At 39.9% G+C, this 17,745-nt stretch overlaps 1 protein-coding gene across 8 annotated transcripts in view; it reads right to left on the minus strand.

The window, feature by feature from the left end:
• Positions 1 to 17,745, minus strand: part of PLCL1 (phospholipase C like 1 (inactive)) — a 192,964-nt gene that overhangs the window by 142,207 nt on the left and 33,012 nt on the right. For 2 of the 8 annotated variants that reach the window (XM_051787064.1, XM_051787063.1), the window contains exon 2: positions 12,451 to 12,487. The exons of 5 other annotated variants lie outside the window; for them this stretch is intronic. Coding sequence is in view for 1 of the 3 variants with exons in the window: in XM_051787063.1 (XP_051643023.1) it covers positions 12,451 to 12,487 (37 nt within the window). In the remaining 2 variants the exon portion in view is untranslated. One more of the 8 variants, XM_051787066.1, reaches the window with a different exon arrangement.

Consider the following 17,745-nt stretch of genomic DNA (forward strand, 5'->3'; position numbering starts at 1 on the left):
TGCCCCACTCAGCCCCTTGGCAAGAGGAACAGATTTATTCAGATGACAAGGAGGAGGGAGCAGCAGAAATGGCATATCCACTCCTCTCCCAGACGCACGGCTCACTGAAGCAGAAAAGGGTGCTTTCTGGCTGCTGATAGGAAAGCAGCAGGTGAAACAGCTGGGTATAAATGGTGGTTTTCAAATGTCTTAACATCTGGGCTCCTGTGTTTTTCTAGTGGCAGCATGAAGTGCTCTGAAGTGTATTTTAGTCTGACAAGGAAACTCGCTTTTCTTTTCAACAGATCCCTTAGAAGTCCATGAACTGGGTGTCTGTGACCCACGTGCTGCCCTGGCTGAAATCATGTCTTCAGCCTAAGAAACTCACTCACCTAGAACAGCAAAAAGAAAAAACAGGGAAGAGAAGGCAACAAGAAGGCAGCCTATTCCTCACCCCAAATTTGTTTTGTCCTTCCAGGAAAGCTGAAGGTAGCCTGCCACTCTCTTTCCAACTCCCTGCCCTTCTCAGCTCTGATCACTGCCAGCCCCTCAGTCCCCTTTGTCCCGTGGGCTACTGCCATCACAACTTGCAGCCCAGACTAGTGGTGAAGGCAGGAAGATTTACTTCTTAAATAGTTTATTTTAAATGGATCGTGCTTTGACTGTTCCTTTACTGAAATACATTTACAGTGTTTTTAAACAGTCAAGCCCAACAAGCATTCGCTCCCCACAGCAGTTTCAGGCCATCCACTCCTGATTTCCACCAGCTCCTGATCTAGCACTTCTTGCCACAACAGGCAAGACAACCATTGCTTGGGGCAAAATCAAATAACACAGCTCAGTGATGAAAATAGAAGTTTGGAAGGTCTGTTTCCATCTCCACCTAATGAATATGTGCTCTACTCACTCTGGGACAACATTTAGAAACCTATTCTATATAGTTCTCATGAGTTTTATAGCCCTGGAAGTACTGCATCACAGCCTTGACCCATTTGGGTTCATCCAAATTCGCAGCATCTCACCATGCACGACAAATTCTGACAGTAATAGCCCATTTCCTTATTTAAAGGAACAACTTCAGTGGATACAGTACATTACATAAAGGATTATCAATTTTATTATAGCTCTCATAGAAAGGCTTTGAATAATTGCTGCCTTCTAATCTCTCTAATCTTTAATTTTTGTTTCATTGAAGACTCACTGCTTTGTGGTTACAGCAGAGGAGGAAGGAGGATGAATAGGAACAGAGGAATAGGAACTCAAAATCAAACTGAAAAAAGAGATACACCAGCAAATCCTACTCTTTCTTATTAGCATTCAAGAAGTATTTCAACAGCAACAGAGCTTCCCTTACAGAAAGGGCAAACAAGAAAATAAAGTGAAAGAATATAATAAGATTGTTAATAAATTGTTTAAGGAAAGGAACAGTTGTGTCTCCCTCCAACCTCACTGCCTTGAGCTAAAGCCAGATGAAGCCATGGGAAACCTTCCTTGGGTGCAGATCAGACCAAACTCTGGACCCTTCTTGCAGATTAAGAGACATTCAAGAATACTACACTCATTTAGTGCTAGCCATAGTCTTTATCATGCACAGTGGCTGGGGGTGACTGAGAAGCCCCACAGAAGGGCCATGTATATACAGGACTCCTTGTCAATCTGTCTTACCACAGCAGTGTTTCTTACAAATCAAACTGGTTGGTCACCCTCACAACCCCCACACAGCACCTCCTCTGAACACTTTCTAGACCTTGGGTCCACTTCTACTGCAGATGTCTAAATCCAAGATCTGGCTTAGTATTAACACCTATTTCATATCAAAAACTAAGTATAATTTTTGAATGATCTTAAGATAGTTTTGCTGTCCAGAAAGTATTTATTAGCTCCATTTAGAAGATCATATAATCCAAGCCTAGGCTATGATGTGTTTATTGTTACTAGTTAAAATGCACAAGGTGTATCTGACTTGACCATCCAAAACCTGTGCAGCGTCACATAACCCCATCTACCCAATTTTATTCTAAAAGAGTTTTGCAGTAAAACATTGTCTTTAATTCTTCAGCTCATGGTGCTGGTTACATGAATCCCTGAAGAGATTCATGCTACAACAGACAGCCAGAAGTAGCATCTTCTTCCCCATAAACTCACTCCAGCATTTTGGTGCTTTTTTCCTGCTTTCAGGTAGTGCAGGTTCTGACTGCAACAACAAACCACAATCAGAGGACTGAACTCTTTTCTCTACTAAAAGTAATTGAGTTCCAAGCACTGAGCTCTGGCCAGGAGTTGCACTCGATGATCCTGATGGGTCCCTTCCAACTCAGCATATTCCCTGATTCTGTGAGCTGACTTAGAGCATGCTCTTTCTCAAAAAATGAGCCTATTCATTTTTAGCCAAGAAAAAACAAGGTAATCTGGATATAAAAGATGTTCTAGAGATGTAAGGCCAGAGCAAGATGTGTAGATTTCTCCTCCCTCTCCCAGATTAAATGGATACTGGTGATGGCTCAATGTTTAAAAGCAAATTCACATATGTCCCAAGACCCTGGAAAAAGACTTACAATACATAGGATTCCACAGCCTGAGTATAATGGTGACAAGAGAGTAAACAACCTGTACACCTTGATTTATGATGAGAAGGAGTCAAACCTTTCTTACCTCATACTGATTTTTATACAAGTTCCATGTAGCAAACATTTTAATGAAATTTTGTTCTGGTTTTTTTTTTGGTTTTTTTTTTTTTTTTAAGTACAAAACAAAAACTATGTTTATTTTGGAGTGTTCCTGTGCCTATTGGTTCCCATAACACTATCTTAACTTTGAGCCAGCTGTCATTTTTAGAACACAGGTATAGAGAAAACGCTCCAGCAAGTGCTCTGTAAAACAGACATTATGTTCTCTATTGCTCCTAAGAGAAAAGCCTGGACAAGCCCTTATCCCCAGTGGGAATCCTGGTCTGACAAGCAGGGATAAGTACAAAAATCATGCACTGCCTGAGGTTATAAACACTGTGCAACTGCTGGTTGCAAAGCTTCAGATACACAGGACATTGGCCATTATTACTGTGCTTTATTTTCCCCATACGTCGGTCGTCTGTGAAGAAAGATAAAACAGTACCAGGCAAAAGGAGGTGTGATATCTTCAAGGACAGGTTAAATCAAACTGTGCCATGAAAACACTGCTTTCACACATGTATTTTTAGTATAATTCCAAGGATATAATTTTATCTTGCTCCCACACAGTGTCTTCTTATCAAGTCCCACAGTCTGTGTTACAATTCAGGGCAAACAGCCCCGACTGCTGCATTCTGCTGTTGCAAAGAAAAGCCAGTACTATTTACTGGCTCTGAAGCACCACAATCAAAGTGAACTGCATTGCTTGCATGAAAAATGTTACCAGAAATATTCACTTCTATTCCAAATAGGAAAAAAAATCACTTCAAAGAACTATAAATTCAGAGTAGGAAGACCAAATCTAAGCACAGCTCATTAAGTGATGTGATGACTTAAAAAAAATAATCACAGACTCACAGAACGATTTAGGCTGAAAGAGACCTTAAAGATCACCTAATTCCAACCTGCCTGCAACAGGCAGGGACAACTCCCACTAGACCAGGTTGCTTAAAGCTCCATCCAACCTGGTCTTGAACACTTTCAGGGATGGGGCATCCATAGTTTCCCTAGGCAACTCATCCCAGTGCCTTACCACCCTCGTAATCTCACATTTTAGTTATAAAAATAAGGTTGCAGCTCTCAAACTGGCAAATGTTAAAGTGTATCCCTACAGAAATACTTGCCCAAGTCTACAGCCAGTTCAAAGCTGCTCCAAATAGAGTGTAGGCACTGTGTATCATTTTGAGTCAGTAGTCTGGGTGACAGCAAGGGAATCTCAAAAAACACTGTCCTCTTTTTTTTTTTTTTTGACAAAATTTTACTGGGTTGGATGGCAGCTCCATTCCTTCTCTGCATGGATTGATTTCTATAAAACACACTTAGTGTTTGGATTGAAACAATAACTAGATTTCACTTTGCTGTTCTGGTTTCTAGAACTGTTTATAAAATTGGATCCTTGTGCTAAACTGTGTAAATCCTTTCACATTGCAAATATTTGAGACTTATACTGCAAGTGTGCATTATGGTGGACCCAGGAAACAAACCAATGCAGCAGAGAACATGAGTAACATCTTCCTCCCCCACTTCTTTTAACCGTACATGAGGAATCTGAATATTTCCATAGTTCTCTCACTGTGGGGAAGTCCCTATCACTGACAAAATAAATACAAATTGTAATACCTTACAATAAGGTATTGTAATGAACAATCTTAAGGCTAAAACCTTGGAGAAGGAACAGAGGGTAAGTTGTGGATTCAGCATTACAAGTGCCACAACTCTCTAGAAAAAAAAATCTAAAGCTCACCATCACATCACCTGAGTAAGTTCTATCGCTCTGGAGCAAACTGATGGGATCCCAACATTTTCATTGCTGATCAAAAGGTAAAACAGTGTTCCCCCTTAAAACACTAAATATAAAAGCAATTAATAATCGCAAGCATGGGAATAAAAACGACTGGTTCATCTGGAGATCAAAGAAGAAAGCAACAGCAATGCAACTTCAAAGTGTTTCGTAACTGCTTAAGTTTTTTCAAGGACATCTCCTTTCTCTTTTAATCCCTGATTAAATGTGTGCCAAATGATCTGGCAGAAACTCCATCACCAAACATGGAAAAACCACCTGATGCAGGTCTCTGTATACACAAGTGAGCGTACACAAAATGCCTCAGTTTTATCTTCTCCCGTGACCAGCAGGGCCACTCCCACACAAGACAAATTTGCAGATAAAGTGCAGCAATAGGATTACTTGTAACATTTCTGTTCTGTCTAAAGCTTTCTTCTAGACTTGTTTTATGCCAGTTCCAGAGTGCTGGGCCAGTGCCAGTATGCCATGTACCTTCACCAAAAGAGGTAGCTCATGGGGCCAGAGAGCTGCAGCTGGAAAAGCAAGGCTGCCGTCCTGCAAAGTAGACTTGACTGCTTTGGTCTCCCACTTGCTTCCTTTCAAATGGGTAAAGGAATTCTCAGAAACAGTACCTTCCTAATACAAGTTTTTGCTAAGACAGACTTATCCAAAGGATGCTGATGGCCCAGGACCATTGCTGTACTTTGATTACTCAGGCTTTGAATTGGGTTTTGGGGGGCTGCTGGCTGAGCCCAGCACTACCAGGCACTCAGACAGCTTGCCTGGGTTTTCCACTGGGAGACAGAGGCCCCTTCTGCTCATCAGCAGGGCAATAAATTAAAAAGCAAGTGAACACTTACTTGATGTCTGTGAAAAGTCAATAAACCTTTCATTGCAACCAGCAGCAGGTCAACTCCTTTTATCTCAATAATACCATTTTTCAGCTCTACAATAAAGAAAGCTATAGACCTTTTCTACTTAACAGGCCTTTTGATCTGTGTAAATCCTTGCCTTCTTCATTCTCGGTTATTTTAACAGGTACATGCAATTTTAAAGCATCCAAGCCTACAAACTGTGATTATGGCTCAAGTCATGGTTTTTTTCTCCACTAATCTAGTTTAAAAAAAAGCACAAAATGTCAATGCTAACATTTTCATTCCATGTTCAAGATATGGGTCATCTTAGACCTCTTTCCTCTTCTTTGGTCTCCACCCAAAACCAGCAGTAGTCTCCAGAAACTGGTTGGGTTTTTGTTCATTTTGGGGTGTTTGGTTGGGTTTTAAGACTAGAGTAAATGTTTTAGTCCACTGTCTTGCCTAATTCCTATAAGAGTAGAACAAGAAGAACAAAGGAAATACCTTCTATCTTAATCTGGGACTTCCCTTTTTTTAAATTAAACTTAAATACGATTATAATGTATTTTTTTTTTAACTGAATCATTGATTTTTGGGTCTTGCTTTTAAAGTGGTTGTCCTAGCATAAGAAATCCTAGCATACCTGATTTTAACAAGACGCACAATAATATGAACTCATTAACACCCACAGCATTACATTCATAAAGCATGCATGAATGGAAACCAGCACATGTTGTACAGGCTATAAAATCCAAAGAATTTAATTAATTCATTACTACATGTCAACCTGGTACTGAAGTAGCACAGGATATTATTGGACTAGCACCCTAGTGTTACTTTAATTAGGTTTTATTTTAAAGGAGTTAATTTGCAAGGGGAAAAAAAGATACAGAACCCTGCAATCACAAGTGTATTGCCAAATTTTTGATGGCACTCTTACAGGAACACCTAGAGATTAAAATCTAGCAGATGGTAAATCATTCTGAGTAATAGCAAGGCCTTTTCTTGATCAGTGTTTAAGGTCTGAATGCTGTAGTATTCTCTACTACTTGACACTGCTCAAAGTTTTATCTTGCCATAATTGGAAGAAAGCTAACTATTTCATCTGGCTCTCCCTGTCATTTTAACTATTAAGCACAAGATTAATAGTAACAGTTATTTTCTACCACCTCTTAATATTCTCTTTGCCTCCACAAAGATTGATATCAAAGCACTACAAAAAAAAAGAAGCATGAGTGTGACTACCACATGTATACACACAAATGAAAAAAAAAAAGCTTAATCTGGGGAAAAACTAAAAGCATCATGCATGGACACCATACTCAGCCAATTTACCTGAAGAGGGAGGCCCTTAAAAGGTTTTCATATTCAGACTTTACTTGACAAATGCTTTTAAGAACTTAAAACTAATCTGCAGGCTAGAAAGTAGAGCAGTATAAATGGGAAGGTAAAACCCACCTTCAGTTACAGTTGAAATACCGTTTTGCTACTTTATCCAAACAAGGATTGGGTGTATGTGATGACAGTCAGAGCATGTCTTTCTCCTCCAGCTGCTGGGCTCTGACTGGACTGATAACCAAGTTACATTGCTACAGCAGTGGGAATTGTTAAAATTACTGCCCCAGTAATATTCCAAGGCAATACACCCCAAATAGAAAGAGAAGCAAAGTGTTCAGTGTCCCAGCCATCATCAGCTCTCTCCTGGATGCCTGGGAACCCTGCTGTAAGTCTAGGATTTAGCCATATGACAGCATTGACTATCCCATTTACCATACACTAGAACAGCCTTCCAAACCAGACTGAATTTGAACTTTCAACCTAGAGATAAAAGGCCCACTTCTGAGCCACGTTGTCCCCAGGGTTTTCCTCTTGTAAATAATTCAGTCATGCATATCTTAAGTGGATCATGAAATCATTTAACAGATTATTAAACTGAAAGAACAGAAGTTATGGATATTTTTATACTTTGCCCAAACAAGGAATTACTCACCTGTTGCACTATAGTTTATCTACATTTACCTCTAAATGGCTTCTACTTTCATTTTTGTGCTAAGATGATGTTCTGAGAGAAGTAAGTTACCTAAATAGCTAAATTCAAATATATCTGAATCCAGATTACTGTGGAGGTGGAAGGGGAAGCAAACCCAGAAAAAAACCAATATGCCAACCAAAAATGTATCAAGTTCATAGCATTCATTAGTACCATGTGATAAAGCAATGTAACAAATTACTTTCTGGAATACAGCCTTTTCAAATTTCTATAAAGAAGCTTTTTGTAACAATCAGTCAAGGACCAAACTAGGCATTGCTGGGATTTCTGATCCTTCAGTAACTGTTGCTCCCCAGTGTTTTCAGAGATCATTAGCTCACAGCCAGGATACACAGAGGGTACAAGCCAACTATGTTTCACAGCTGAGAGGAATGTGCAAGAGGCTCATTTTTTTCCTGAAAATACAACTCAGCTAATCCCAAAACTTCTTTTTCTCCCCTAAATGAAAAAAAAATAAGAAAATTAAACTTCACAATAAAATGGCAACCATCTAATTCCTTCTCCCACGTTGGTAACAATGAATACTACACTCAGGAGTAAAGGAGCAACACAGCAACTGGAACTCACTGGTTAAATGCTTGCAGGGAGAAGCCACTGCAATGACCTGAGTGCTGCAGGACATCACACCCTGGGCTCCGTGGTGAAGGAACCGACCACTGCTCTTCACTGACAACAAAGGCATGTTCTCCTGCAAGGTGATGTTTGTGTAGCCAAGTCACATTAGTCTTATTTCAAAGCAAACTAAGTAAGGAGAGTGTTCACAACTAGCTCAGTAGCTGCCTTCAAGAGGATATAAATGGTTTGTCTTTAACTGCAGTTTCACAGTGAAGTTCCTATCATCACATTTCTTACCTTTTCAGAGGAACCTCTCCCAGAGTTTTGAAGAAGATCAACTTTTCCCAGCTGTTATATGCTGGAAGTCAAGAGTGATTATAAATTCAAAAGCTAAAAAGGACAGTCTTTGTAGAATACCCCTCCAGGCATTCCCATTGTACTAGAAGTTTCCTAGGGATAGCTGGAAGGGTCTTTCTCACAGAGCAATCTGCAGATGTTACCTCTCTTGCACATTCTCACAAGATTGAGTTATTTTAACTGGGACTTGCAATAAAATCTCCCCTTAAAAGTCTTTGGTCCAGCAAGAAGAGGTTAAAGTCCAGGGGAAAAGGCAAAATCTGTACAACTAGAACACAATAAGCAGCTAATTTTCAGACAAACTTATCCCCTGGTTGAGCCAGCTTTGCCTGCCTTGTACAGTGAACAAATTAATCATATGAAAACAAGTTTAAACCATTTATCTACGACAACAGGATCAACTGCACCTTGCACTACTAGGAGGTTATGACACAAGTCAGGACTGGCAGTATTGAGTGTGCAGGTTCAGCTGAAGTGAATCCAGTCCACATTTTTGCTTCAAACACCTGCTTTGTCTGTTCTCTTGGACTACAAGCTCTTGGGAGTAAAGACAACTCCCTGCTATATATAAATACCAGGTTTAAAGTGATGTTGAGGCCTTTAGGCTATAATTAAAATGTCAAACCAAAATAGTTACCAAGGAATATTGCAGGGAACATTTTAACTTCCCATTTTTAGGTCTTTGGGTTGGTTTGGGGTTTTTTTGGCTGCTTTTCTTTTTAAAGGACATGCAGTACCATGTGCCTTAAAAAAAAAAAAAAGTAGTCGTGGTTGTAGAATAGAAAAGTAAACAACAGCTTGAAACAGTCTTAACCTTTTTTAAAATCTCCTCATGAAGATAAAAGTCTGGTTTTTGTTAGGAGACTTATCTCTACAAATTTCCTGCCAAGAAGCATGCTTATGATATTGCATATCAACAACTTGATCTACTTTCTCTTCCTGCTGTCAGAAATTAAATAATTTTATTATTTTACAAAGATGAGTATCATCACTATGACAACAAACCTATGACCTGGAGAATACCATAAAATAACGTGTCAAGAAAAAGCAACAAAAGGAAATAAAGAATGAAGAACAGTTCTGGAAGCATTCCTCTCTCTGGAAATATTCCTTTCATAGGAAACTCACTTCAGGAAATCTGCAGGTCCTCTTAACAATGAATGTTCTCTCGTCCCAAGTAACAGGTGAGAGGACAAGTAAATCCAAAAAAGGATAAATGTCAGAGGATGTTTAGATGAGATATTAGGAAACATTTCTTCACCAAAAAGGTTGTCAAGTACTTGAACAGGCTGCCCAAGGAAGTGGTGGAGCCACTATCCCTGAAGGTATTTAAAAGATGGGTAGATGTGGCACTTAGGGACATGGTTTAGTGGTGGGCTTGGTAGTGCTTGGTTAATGGTTGGACTCGATCTTTTCCAGTCTGAAGGATTCTATGATTCTGTAACTTGCCTTTATAGCAGTCAGGTCTTGAAGCAAAAGGTCACCTCTGAGTTATTTTGGCTTCTCAGTTAAAGCATTTTGATGTGTGCTACAGTAAAACAAAGTCTGTATTTTGCACATGGGCTTTTTTAAACTCAGAGCAAAGGTGTCTTGAAAACATTTGACAAATCTGGAAAGAAATCAAGGTACATTCCTTTGGCATTCAGAATGGGCTTTGACTCCATTTATGTAAATGTAGAAGAAAAATTTGGTCCTACTTTATATGCTTTAAACACCAATTAACTTCATCCTCTTTTACTTTTCCTAACTTAAGACCTTTTCACATCTTTTTCATACCTTTTTTTTAAATGGCAGACAGAAGTATTTCCTAAGGCTATCTAGATGTAATAAAGCATCTTTATCATCTTGAGCAATTCCACTTATTAAATCCTAAACTAACGTCAAATTAATATTTATGGAAGAAGTGGATTTCCGTGAGTATTTCACAGCAGACACTATAAATGTCATTCCCACTCCCTATTTCCAACTCTTCAGTCTCAAACTACTTTGTGAATGATAATCAGTTCACTACTGTTACTATTCAGTGACTACTGTGCTGTGTGTACCACAGTCAAGGAAATGAGATGGAGATGAAAAGAAAGGGTTTTTATATTATCACGAAATTTTATGCTAAGTCTTATTTTTAATTCATGTAACCACTGAATTAAATTATAAAATGTACACCTATTAGAAAAGACAGTTGGTATTTCTCAATAAGATTAGAACCAGACTTAATATTTTTCAGCTTTTGTTTCAGACAGTTCATTTTTTCAAAACTGGTACTTCAGAGTGACCAAAACAACAACATGAATTTTGCCAAATGCTTTGGCCCCAACAAAAGAAAAAAACATTTTCAAACTCTTGGGCTTATTTGGTTCAAGTTCAGCAGAACAGCACACAAAGAAAAAAAAAAGTCTTAACAGTTTATTCCAGCAGTTCCAGAATAAACTATAAACATTTCCACGACATGACATTCTCAAGCTCTTATAATAAACACCTGCCTGTTCCCAAATTTATGTTAGATTTGCAAACCACTGCTCCTGGTTTTACCCACTGACCCTGGTCCCTCCTGGCTGTGGAGGATCTACATGATCCTGTTTGCAATGCTCTTGCACCACATGAGAAATCATGGAAATGCTGATTTCAGTTCCTGCTCTGAATCAGATACAGGATGGTGGCTGCTCAGTGGCCTGCCATTTGAGTGCTGGGAGCTGGCTCCACAGCCAGGAATGAAAACCCTGCACGGTGCCCTTAGCTCAAGCGTGAACAAAGAGGAATGTTAGCTCCTGGCCCTGATTTAGGAACTTCACTTTCCCTTGCAAGGGGAAACCAACACATTTTTGAAAATGCCGACACGATTAGCTTCACATACATCAGAATAATTATTTTGACACATCAGAAACACTGCATTTGACCCAAAATGAAACATTCAGTTTCCCTTTATTTCAGTAACAATAATCTTTAAATTTTAATCAGACCAGCTCAACCTCACTTTCTGTTTTTTCTTCCCTCATCCTCTCAGTTTGATCAACAACTGGAAGTATGAGGCATTCCCATAAAGTAGATGCTTTCTGATCCAAAATAAGAGCCAACAAGAGGAAGATTGGTAGTTAAAAATGTAGCAGTAGAAACAAAAGAACACTAGTGCCTTTCATGGTCAATGTTCTTCAACCAAAGAGGAAAAAGAATCCTCTTTTTCATTTGCATTACAATAATACTTGGATGACCAACTCAAGATGAGCTTTCCGTTGTGCTCAGTAAAAGATAGCATCCCAACTAACAAAAAAGGGCAAAGGGCAGGAGAGGAAACAAAAGCATGAAGACATTAAGCAACTTACCCAAGGTAACCTGAACTTATTGGAAGAGCCCATGATAAAGCCTATGTGTTATGCTTGCCATGCAGTAGCTCACATTGAGTCTAAAAGCCTTCTCTGGGACGCTGTTCCTGAAGAAACACACCAGATGCAAGAACTACATCCAGGAAATTTAGAGAAAAAGAAGTCAACTGTCCCCTTCCACTGGCACTGGTACAATGCAACTTCCAGCAAGGGGAATGCAGAGAACTGCTGGGCTGCCCTATAAACCTCAGAAGAATAATTACAACCAAGGACAGTCTCTGTACCTGCAGCAGCTTCCACAGGAGTCTCAAACTATCATAACACTCTAGTCTTAAAAGATGGTTCAACCTCGCTCAAACTCTTAAACCTAAATAACAAAAAGGTTATCTCTCTGTCTAATTTTCAGAGTGCCTGTAATAAACCAGGCAGACATGCCTGAAGACACTTTTATTGTCTGGGATAAGAGTATGTATTGAGAAGCTAACATCCAAACACAATATTCATCAAGGCACCTCCTTCGTAGGTCATTTCATTTAATTAAAAACTCAGAGTCCCTTGGACAGAAACCCAGTTTTTGTTACTGAAATAACAACTTTAAAAAATCAGCTCAAAACATGTATGATTTCATTCATTTTGTGTTGCACAATCAAATAAAATAATGAAGTAGCAAATCCAGAGTTTAAATTACATGAAAGAAACCAAGGTGCAATTGCACAGGCCAAGAAAGCACAGATCAAAGTCTTTGTTTTTCTTTGCTACAGATCAGCAAAACACTTGGGAGTGTGACCTACAAGCAGTTTTCCCCTCTTACTGAACTTTTTGAATGCTCATTTTGATTAAGTCATGAAAAGGATAAGAAAAACATTAGTACAAAACTGAATTTACTTACAGATATTGAAAGAGACAATACAAAAATTCCAGGTTCCCTGAAACAGAGAAAGTGAAAGCTATTTATCCAGCTTTGATTTTGTGAAATGTCTTTATGGCAATTTCTCAAAGTTATGTTGATTCTACAAGCAATGCTGCCTACTTAGAAATACATCTCTGATTAAAGTAGCAATAACTTGATATTTAACAGGAAGCAACCAATTTTCTCCTCAGCTAGTAAATTGTTCTACAGCCATGAACTTCTTTTATAAATATACACTGTTGTTGCTATTAATCATTAAATACATCATCTAACACAATCAAACAGTAATCATTAATGACATTAATTGCCAGTTTGTCACAGCCTTAGTAGTCTCTTAAGTGAGCAAAAGCCTTATTTATTGCAGATTCTAGGCACTGATTCCCTAGATGATGAATACATAGTTTTCCTATTACACTATCAGGGCATTATCAAGGTCTTCACTGACAACTGTCTTCTCTGAAGATTATAAACCAAATGCATCTTGCATTTTTCCCTCTGAAAAGAAAACTGTTTGTAGAGTGTGATGTGCATTCATTCATGCTCTTCCTTACAAGTCAATTTGCCTTTGGATTTCCAACTTGCAAGACCTGGAGAACTTAAAGGGACATGAGGCAAAAGTTTGTGTATCCAACTTATTAATTTTGTAGTGCTTTCCTTCTCCCCCTATATATGAAATCACCAAGACCCCTCAATCCTGTAGCTGCCTCCCATGTTAGTTCCACCTCTCTAGACCATCCTTCTTGCCATGTATCTTTCTGCACACCTCTTATTCTCTTTGGACAGCAGCAGCTATTTTCCAGGATTTTGCCTTTTCACCTTTGTACTCATGTCTCTCTCCAGAGCCCCTCTATTGCAGTGACTCCACTTTGCAAGTAGTTTTCTCCTTCCAGCACCCAGCTGAGCACCTCCTTTTTTCAGATGACAGGACTGGTAAGACACTGAGCTCTAAAAGCTCTATGTGCCACTCTAATTGGGCTTTTCAGTACATTAATGAAACAAATACTTGGTCACTTTGCCTCATTCCCCTGCTTTTCACACTCCTTCCTTTCTTTTTCCTGCCACTTCTTCTGAGAAACAAAACCAATGAAAACCAAAAATGTAACATAAGGGTGTCTGAAATGTGTGAGGACAGTTTCCTTGTGCCCACACAGCACGCCTGGGTGAGTGACAGCAGTAGAGCAAACACGCTGCCTGTCCTCATTGCTTTCCCACACCGAAAACACAACACACGGCACAGGAGTCTCAGGAATTCCAGGATTCTCCATCACTGTGTCTATCTTTTGTGATTTGGGTATTTGGTATTTGAGCCTAAAATAAAAGGGAAGCAAAATCAGTCCAGTCAGATATGCACATTAATCAAAATGTGTGACTGCACACCAACCACAAACCTGTGTGCAGCATCTACAAACCATGGCAGCAATGAACGGTAGCAAATGGCACAGCTACATGCTTTTGGTTCACTTGATTGAGTGCACACATTAAGAAATTTTGAGGAATGCTATTTCTTATTTAAAAAAAAAAATAACAGAACAGTCTGCAGCTCTACTGCATAAACAGTAACTTTGGAAAAGTAAAATTATTGCAAATACTCCTATCTTCATTTCAAAAAAACACCCAAACAGCCAACTGTTGACCCACCTAATTAACACCCAATTACTTAAGACCCAAGTTGGTACAACTGAACATCCTTCCCATTTACCAGCAGAGGACATTTAAAAAAAAAAGTCTAGCTTAAGCTGCACTGGAAGCCAAGGGTCACCACTTAATTCACAGAGGGTTCTTATTTAAATCAGAAAACCATTCAGACCAGCCAGTGACTTGAATACTAACAGGACAGAGTGGATCTAGAGGCAGTGGGATGATTTTGGCCTACAGCAGCCATTCCCCCTGGAGGCACAGCTGCCCTGGGGAGCTTGGCAGGAGGAAGCAAGGACTGGCTGGGGTGCAGGGCGGGCCCAGAGCAGCACCTCCTGCTGCCTGGCTCCCTCAGGTGCCCACCCAGCCAGCCCTGCTGCCCCCCTCCCATGCCCAGGTCAGGGCACTCCAGGAGGGATGACCTGGGCAAGGACAAAGCTCTCATCTGTGCAGGCTGTGTGTTGGCATTGTAACCACCACCTGCACCACAGAGACCTCTGGGTGTTCTCACCAACAGCAGCGGAAGGAATAAAAAGTAAAATTGGGAAGTGAGAAAAATAGCTGCCTTATTAAGGGTTATTTTTTCCCCCCCTCTATGTAACAAAATATCAAGTGAGGTCTAAAGAAGTATTCTCTCCCTACACAGTTACCCATCAGGGTTCAATTTAAAAAGCATCCATATTCAGAATAGAAAAGGACATGCTGAAGTTCAAAGAGGGGATTAAATCCAGTTCTTATGGGCTTTAACACTAGGAAAATATTAAAAGGCTTGTCTTGAATTACAATATCCTTAAGACTAATATTTAACTGCTTTCTTGAACTAGGGCCATGGGGGAACCATAACCCTGAGGAATGGGTTGAATGGGGAGTTTGGATAAAACCAACTGTAAATTAGTATTAACATCACTGGATGCAGGAGTCTATTTATGTGTTTTGTTTAGTTTTGTTTTCATTCATGTGTCTTTTGTGATTAGCAAGAGAAGATGTGTTCATGCAAATGAGTGACCTGACTCAGGGAAGAGCTTCAATCCTGCCTGCTAAGAGAAATTACACCATGCAGCGAGCAGCAGTGAGCTTACAAAGGAATAGAAAGAATGGATGTCAGTGAGTTACAAAATCTGGCACTCAATAAATATATGCCAGGTACACATCCAACACAGTTACGCAGGTACAGGTGCTGTGAAATCTTGACACTCAAGGATCTAAGCAAGGAAACCCATGAAACAAAACACAGATGCTTAATTTCTTTTGTACTGTAAACAGTCTCCCTCACCTGCCCAATCTACAGGAAAAATTAACACATTAATTCATACAAGAAAACATTTTTTAATATTACTGCAATACACATCCCAGTTTTACTCACAAGGACACATGCTAATACAGCCATATGATTTCCACTGGCCTTCACAACGTGGTTCACTGAGAACTACAATTTATGTTTCTGTACTGGATGTGTATTATATTGTAGTCAGAAAGCATTCACTGCCAGATGAGCTAGATCACTTTGGCCTTCCTAACACTACAACCCTTTACATTCTTGTGGCAGTAAAAAAGAAAAAAATTACAGCAACTGTAAATTTAACTGGTCTCTATTTAACTGCCTTGTATCAATATATAAACATTCATTTTCACACTGTCACAGAAACAAGGTTGGACTGAGCCACTCTACCCCCCCCCCCCCAAGACTTTAGGCTCTTTAAAAACAACTAATCCAACTTTATAAGTTAAAAAAAAACAAACAAACAAACAAAAAACAAACCACAGTCTAATGTAATTATTACTATTTTACTTCAGGTTCCGGGAAAACAACGCAAAAATGCTAAGATTCGTTGACTGAATTGAAAAGCTAATACATGGATCAAGACAGTAATACAATTTCTCTGGCAATGCAGTTCAGAGGAACACCAGGCTGTAGTGCCATCCTGCACCACACTCAGGGACTCCCAGGCTGCCTGAGAGGTGCCCTGGGCACCCACTCCCACACCATGGGCTACCACACCAGCCTTGCTTGACTCCACGTGTCCAAAAAGCCCCAGCAGCTCCAGCAAATAATGTTCAGAGGAGAAAAAGGGAGGAAGCATCCTGATGCCACCTGTTAGACTTCACTGCTCCAAGGACTGTAGTTGGTATGGAGGAGGTAGTAACCATCTGCCACCGCCACAAGTGAGCACGCAGAACATCACTGGCTCAGAGCAGACAAACACCAGACAAAGAACAGGCATCCTCCTGATAAAATAAAGACTTAATTGTTCATGTGACTGATTACTTTTAAGGCTACTTAACACTCTCCACTATGTGACCTTGTGTAAATTAAATGTCTTTCACCAGCTCATCAAATCAGCCAGGTCTACCATTTACAAGAATTTTAAGAGGGGAAAAAAGCCCAGCTCTTCTTCCTTGTCTTCATGGGTCATAAAAACATAATGACCTTTTCTTTGATCCATTCTCGCAGATATGCAATACTAAGGACTCTTCAAAACAAAAGCCTTTTAAATCAGGCTAAGTATCATGCTTTTCTCCATGTTTCAGTTACTATGTCTATAAAATTACTGATATGCCCTCAGTTTGCAGGTGTGGAAGGCAAAGTAATTATTGCCTGAGCAACGCTAAGCTATTATACTAATGAGAACCAAGGGAAAGCTCATGAGTTAGTTAATAATCCTACCCTGAAAGCATTGCTTCAGCAGCAGGTAGGAAATATAGCCTGGAGTACGCACACAACAATGACAAAAACAAAGAAGAGCTGATCACTAGGTAAAGAGCCCCTCCCGGGTGCTGGATAAATAGGAGGAGAAAACATTCTATGTGGCCAATGTGACCATAAAGGAGAGAGTTAAAATGTGTGCAAGTGGTAAGCCATGGTACCACTACCTGGGCACTCTTAAATGTGCCATTTTCTCCCTTCTGAGAGATGACTTCACCATCACACTGATGATCTTTTAATGCAGGAAAAGAACATGGGAGATAAAGAAAAATATATCCATACTCAATTCTCTAAGAGAGTTTTAAAGAAAAAAAAAAAAAACCACACACACAAGGCAAAATGCATCATGTCCAAGCCCTCACAAGGCTGACATCTGCCTCCCTGAGCAGACAGCAATGTCGATCCTGCTGGTTCCATAGCCACAGACCAGCCCTGGAGGACCCTGCCCTGCACCCCCCCAGCCAGGCCAAGGACTGGGCCTGCTCACAGGCTGGATGAAGCAGTAGCACTTCTTTCCTGGCTCTCACACAGAAACTAAATGGAAACAGTGAGGGGAGAAATATCCAAGCATGTTCTTCCAACTCACGCACGTAGCAGAAGAGCCAGAGAGGGTGCACTGAGTAGAGAACTGTAAACAAAGATTCCAAAGAGTTCTGGCACAAGATTTCACTAATGCAAGACAGCACTACCAGCACAGCTCTGGCTAAATAGAAAAATTCCTCAATACTCACAGGATGTTGGGGCAAAGCATCATACAGCTCCACTACATACACTAATTTAAGAAAAGCAGTACTTGAGGTAACAGGAATGATGGAATATAATCAGCAACCCAAACCTGTTCTGCAAGATTTAACAGCATACAATACAGAACACAGTAATTTTTCAGTGGATTAACCCTCACCTCTAAAGAGGGGTCAGACAAAGCTTACACAATA

Source organism: Manacus candei, unplaced genomic scaffold (assembly GCF_025592945.1).
Source record: "Manacus candei isolate 608988 ecotype Guabito, Panama unplaced genomic scaffold, ASM2559294v1 h1tg000023l, whole genome shotgun sequence".
NCBI classification, from domain to species: Eukaryota; Metazoa; Chordata; class Aves; order Passeriformes; family Pipridae; genus Manacus; species Manacus candei.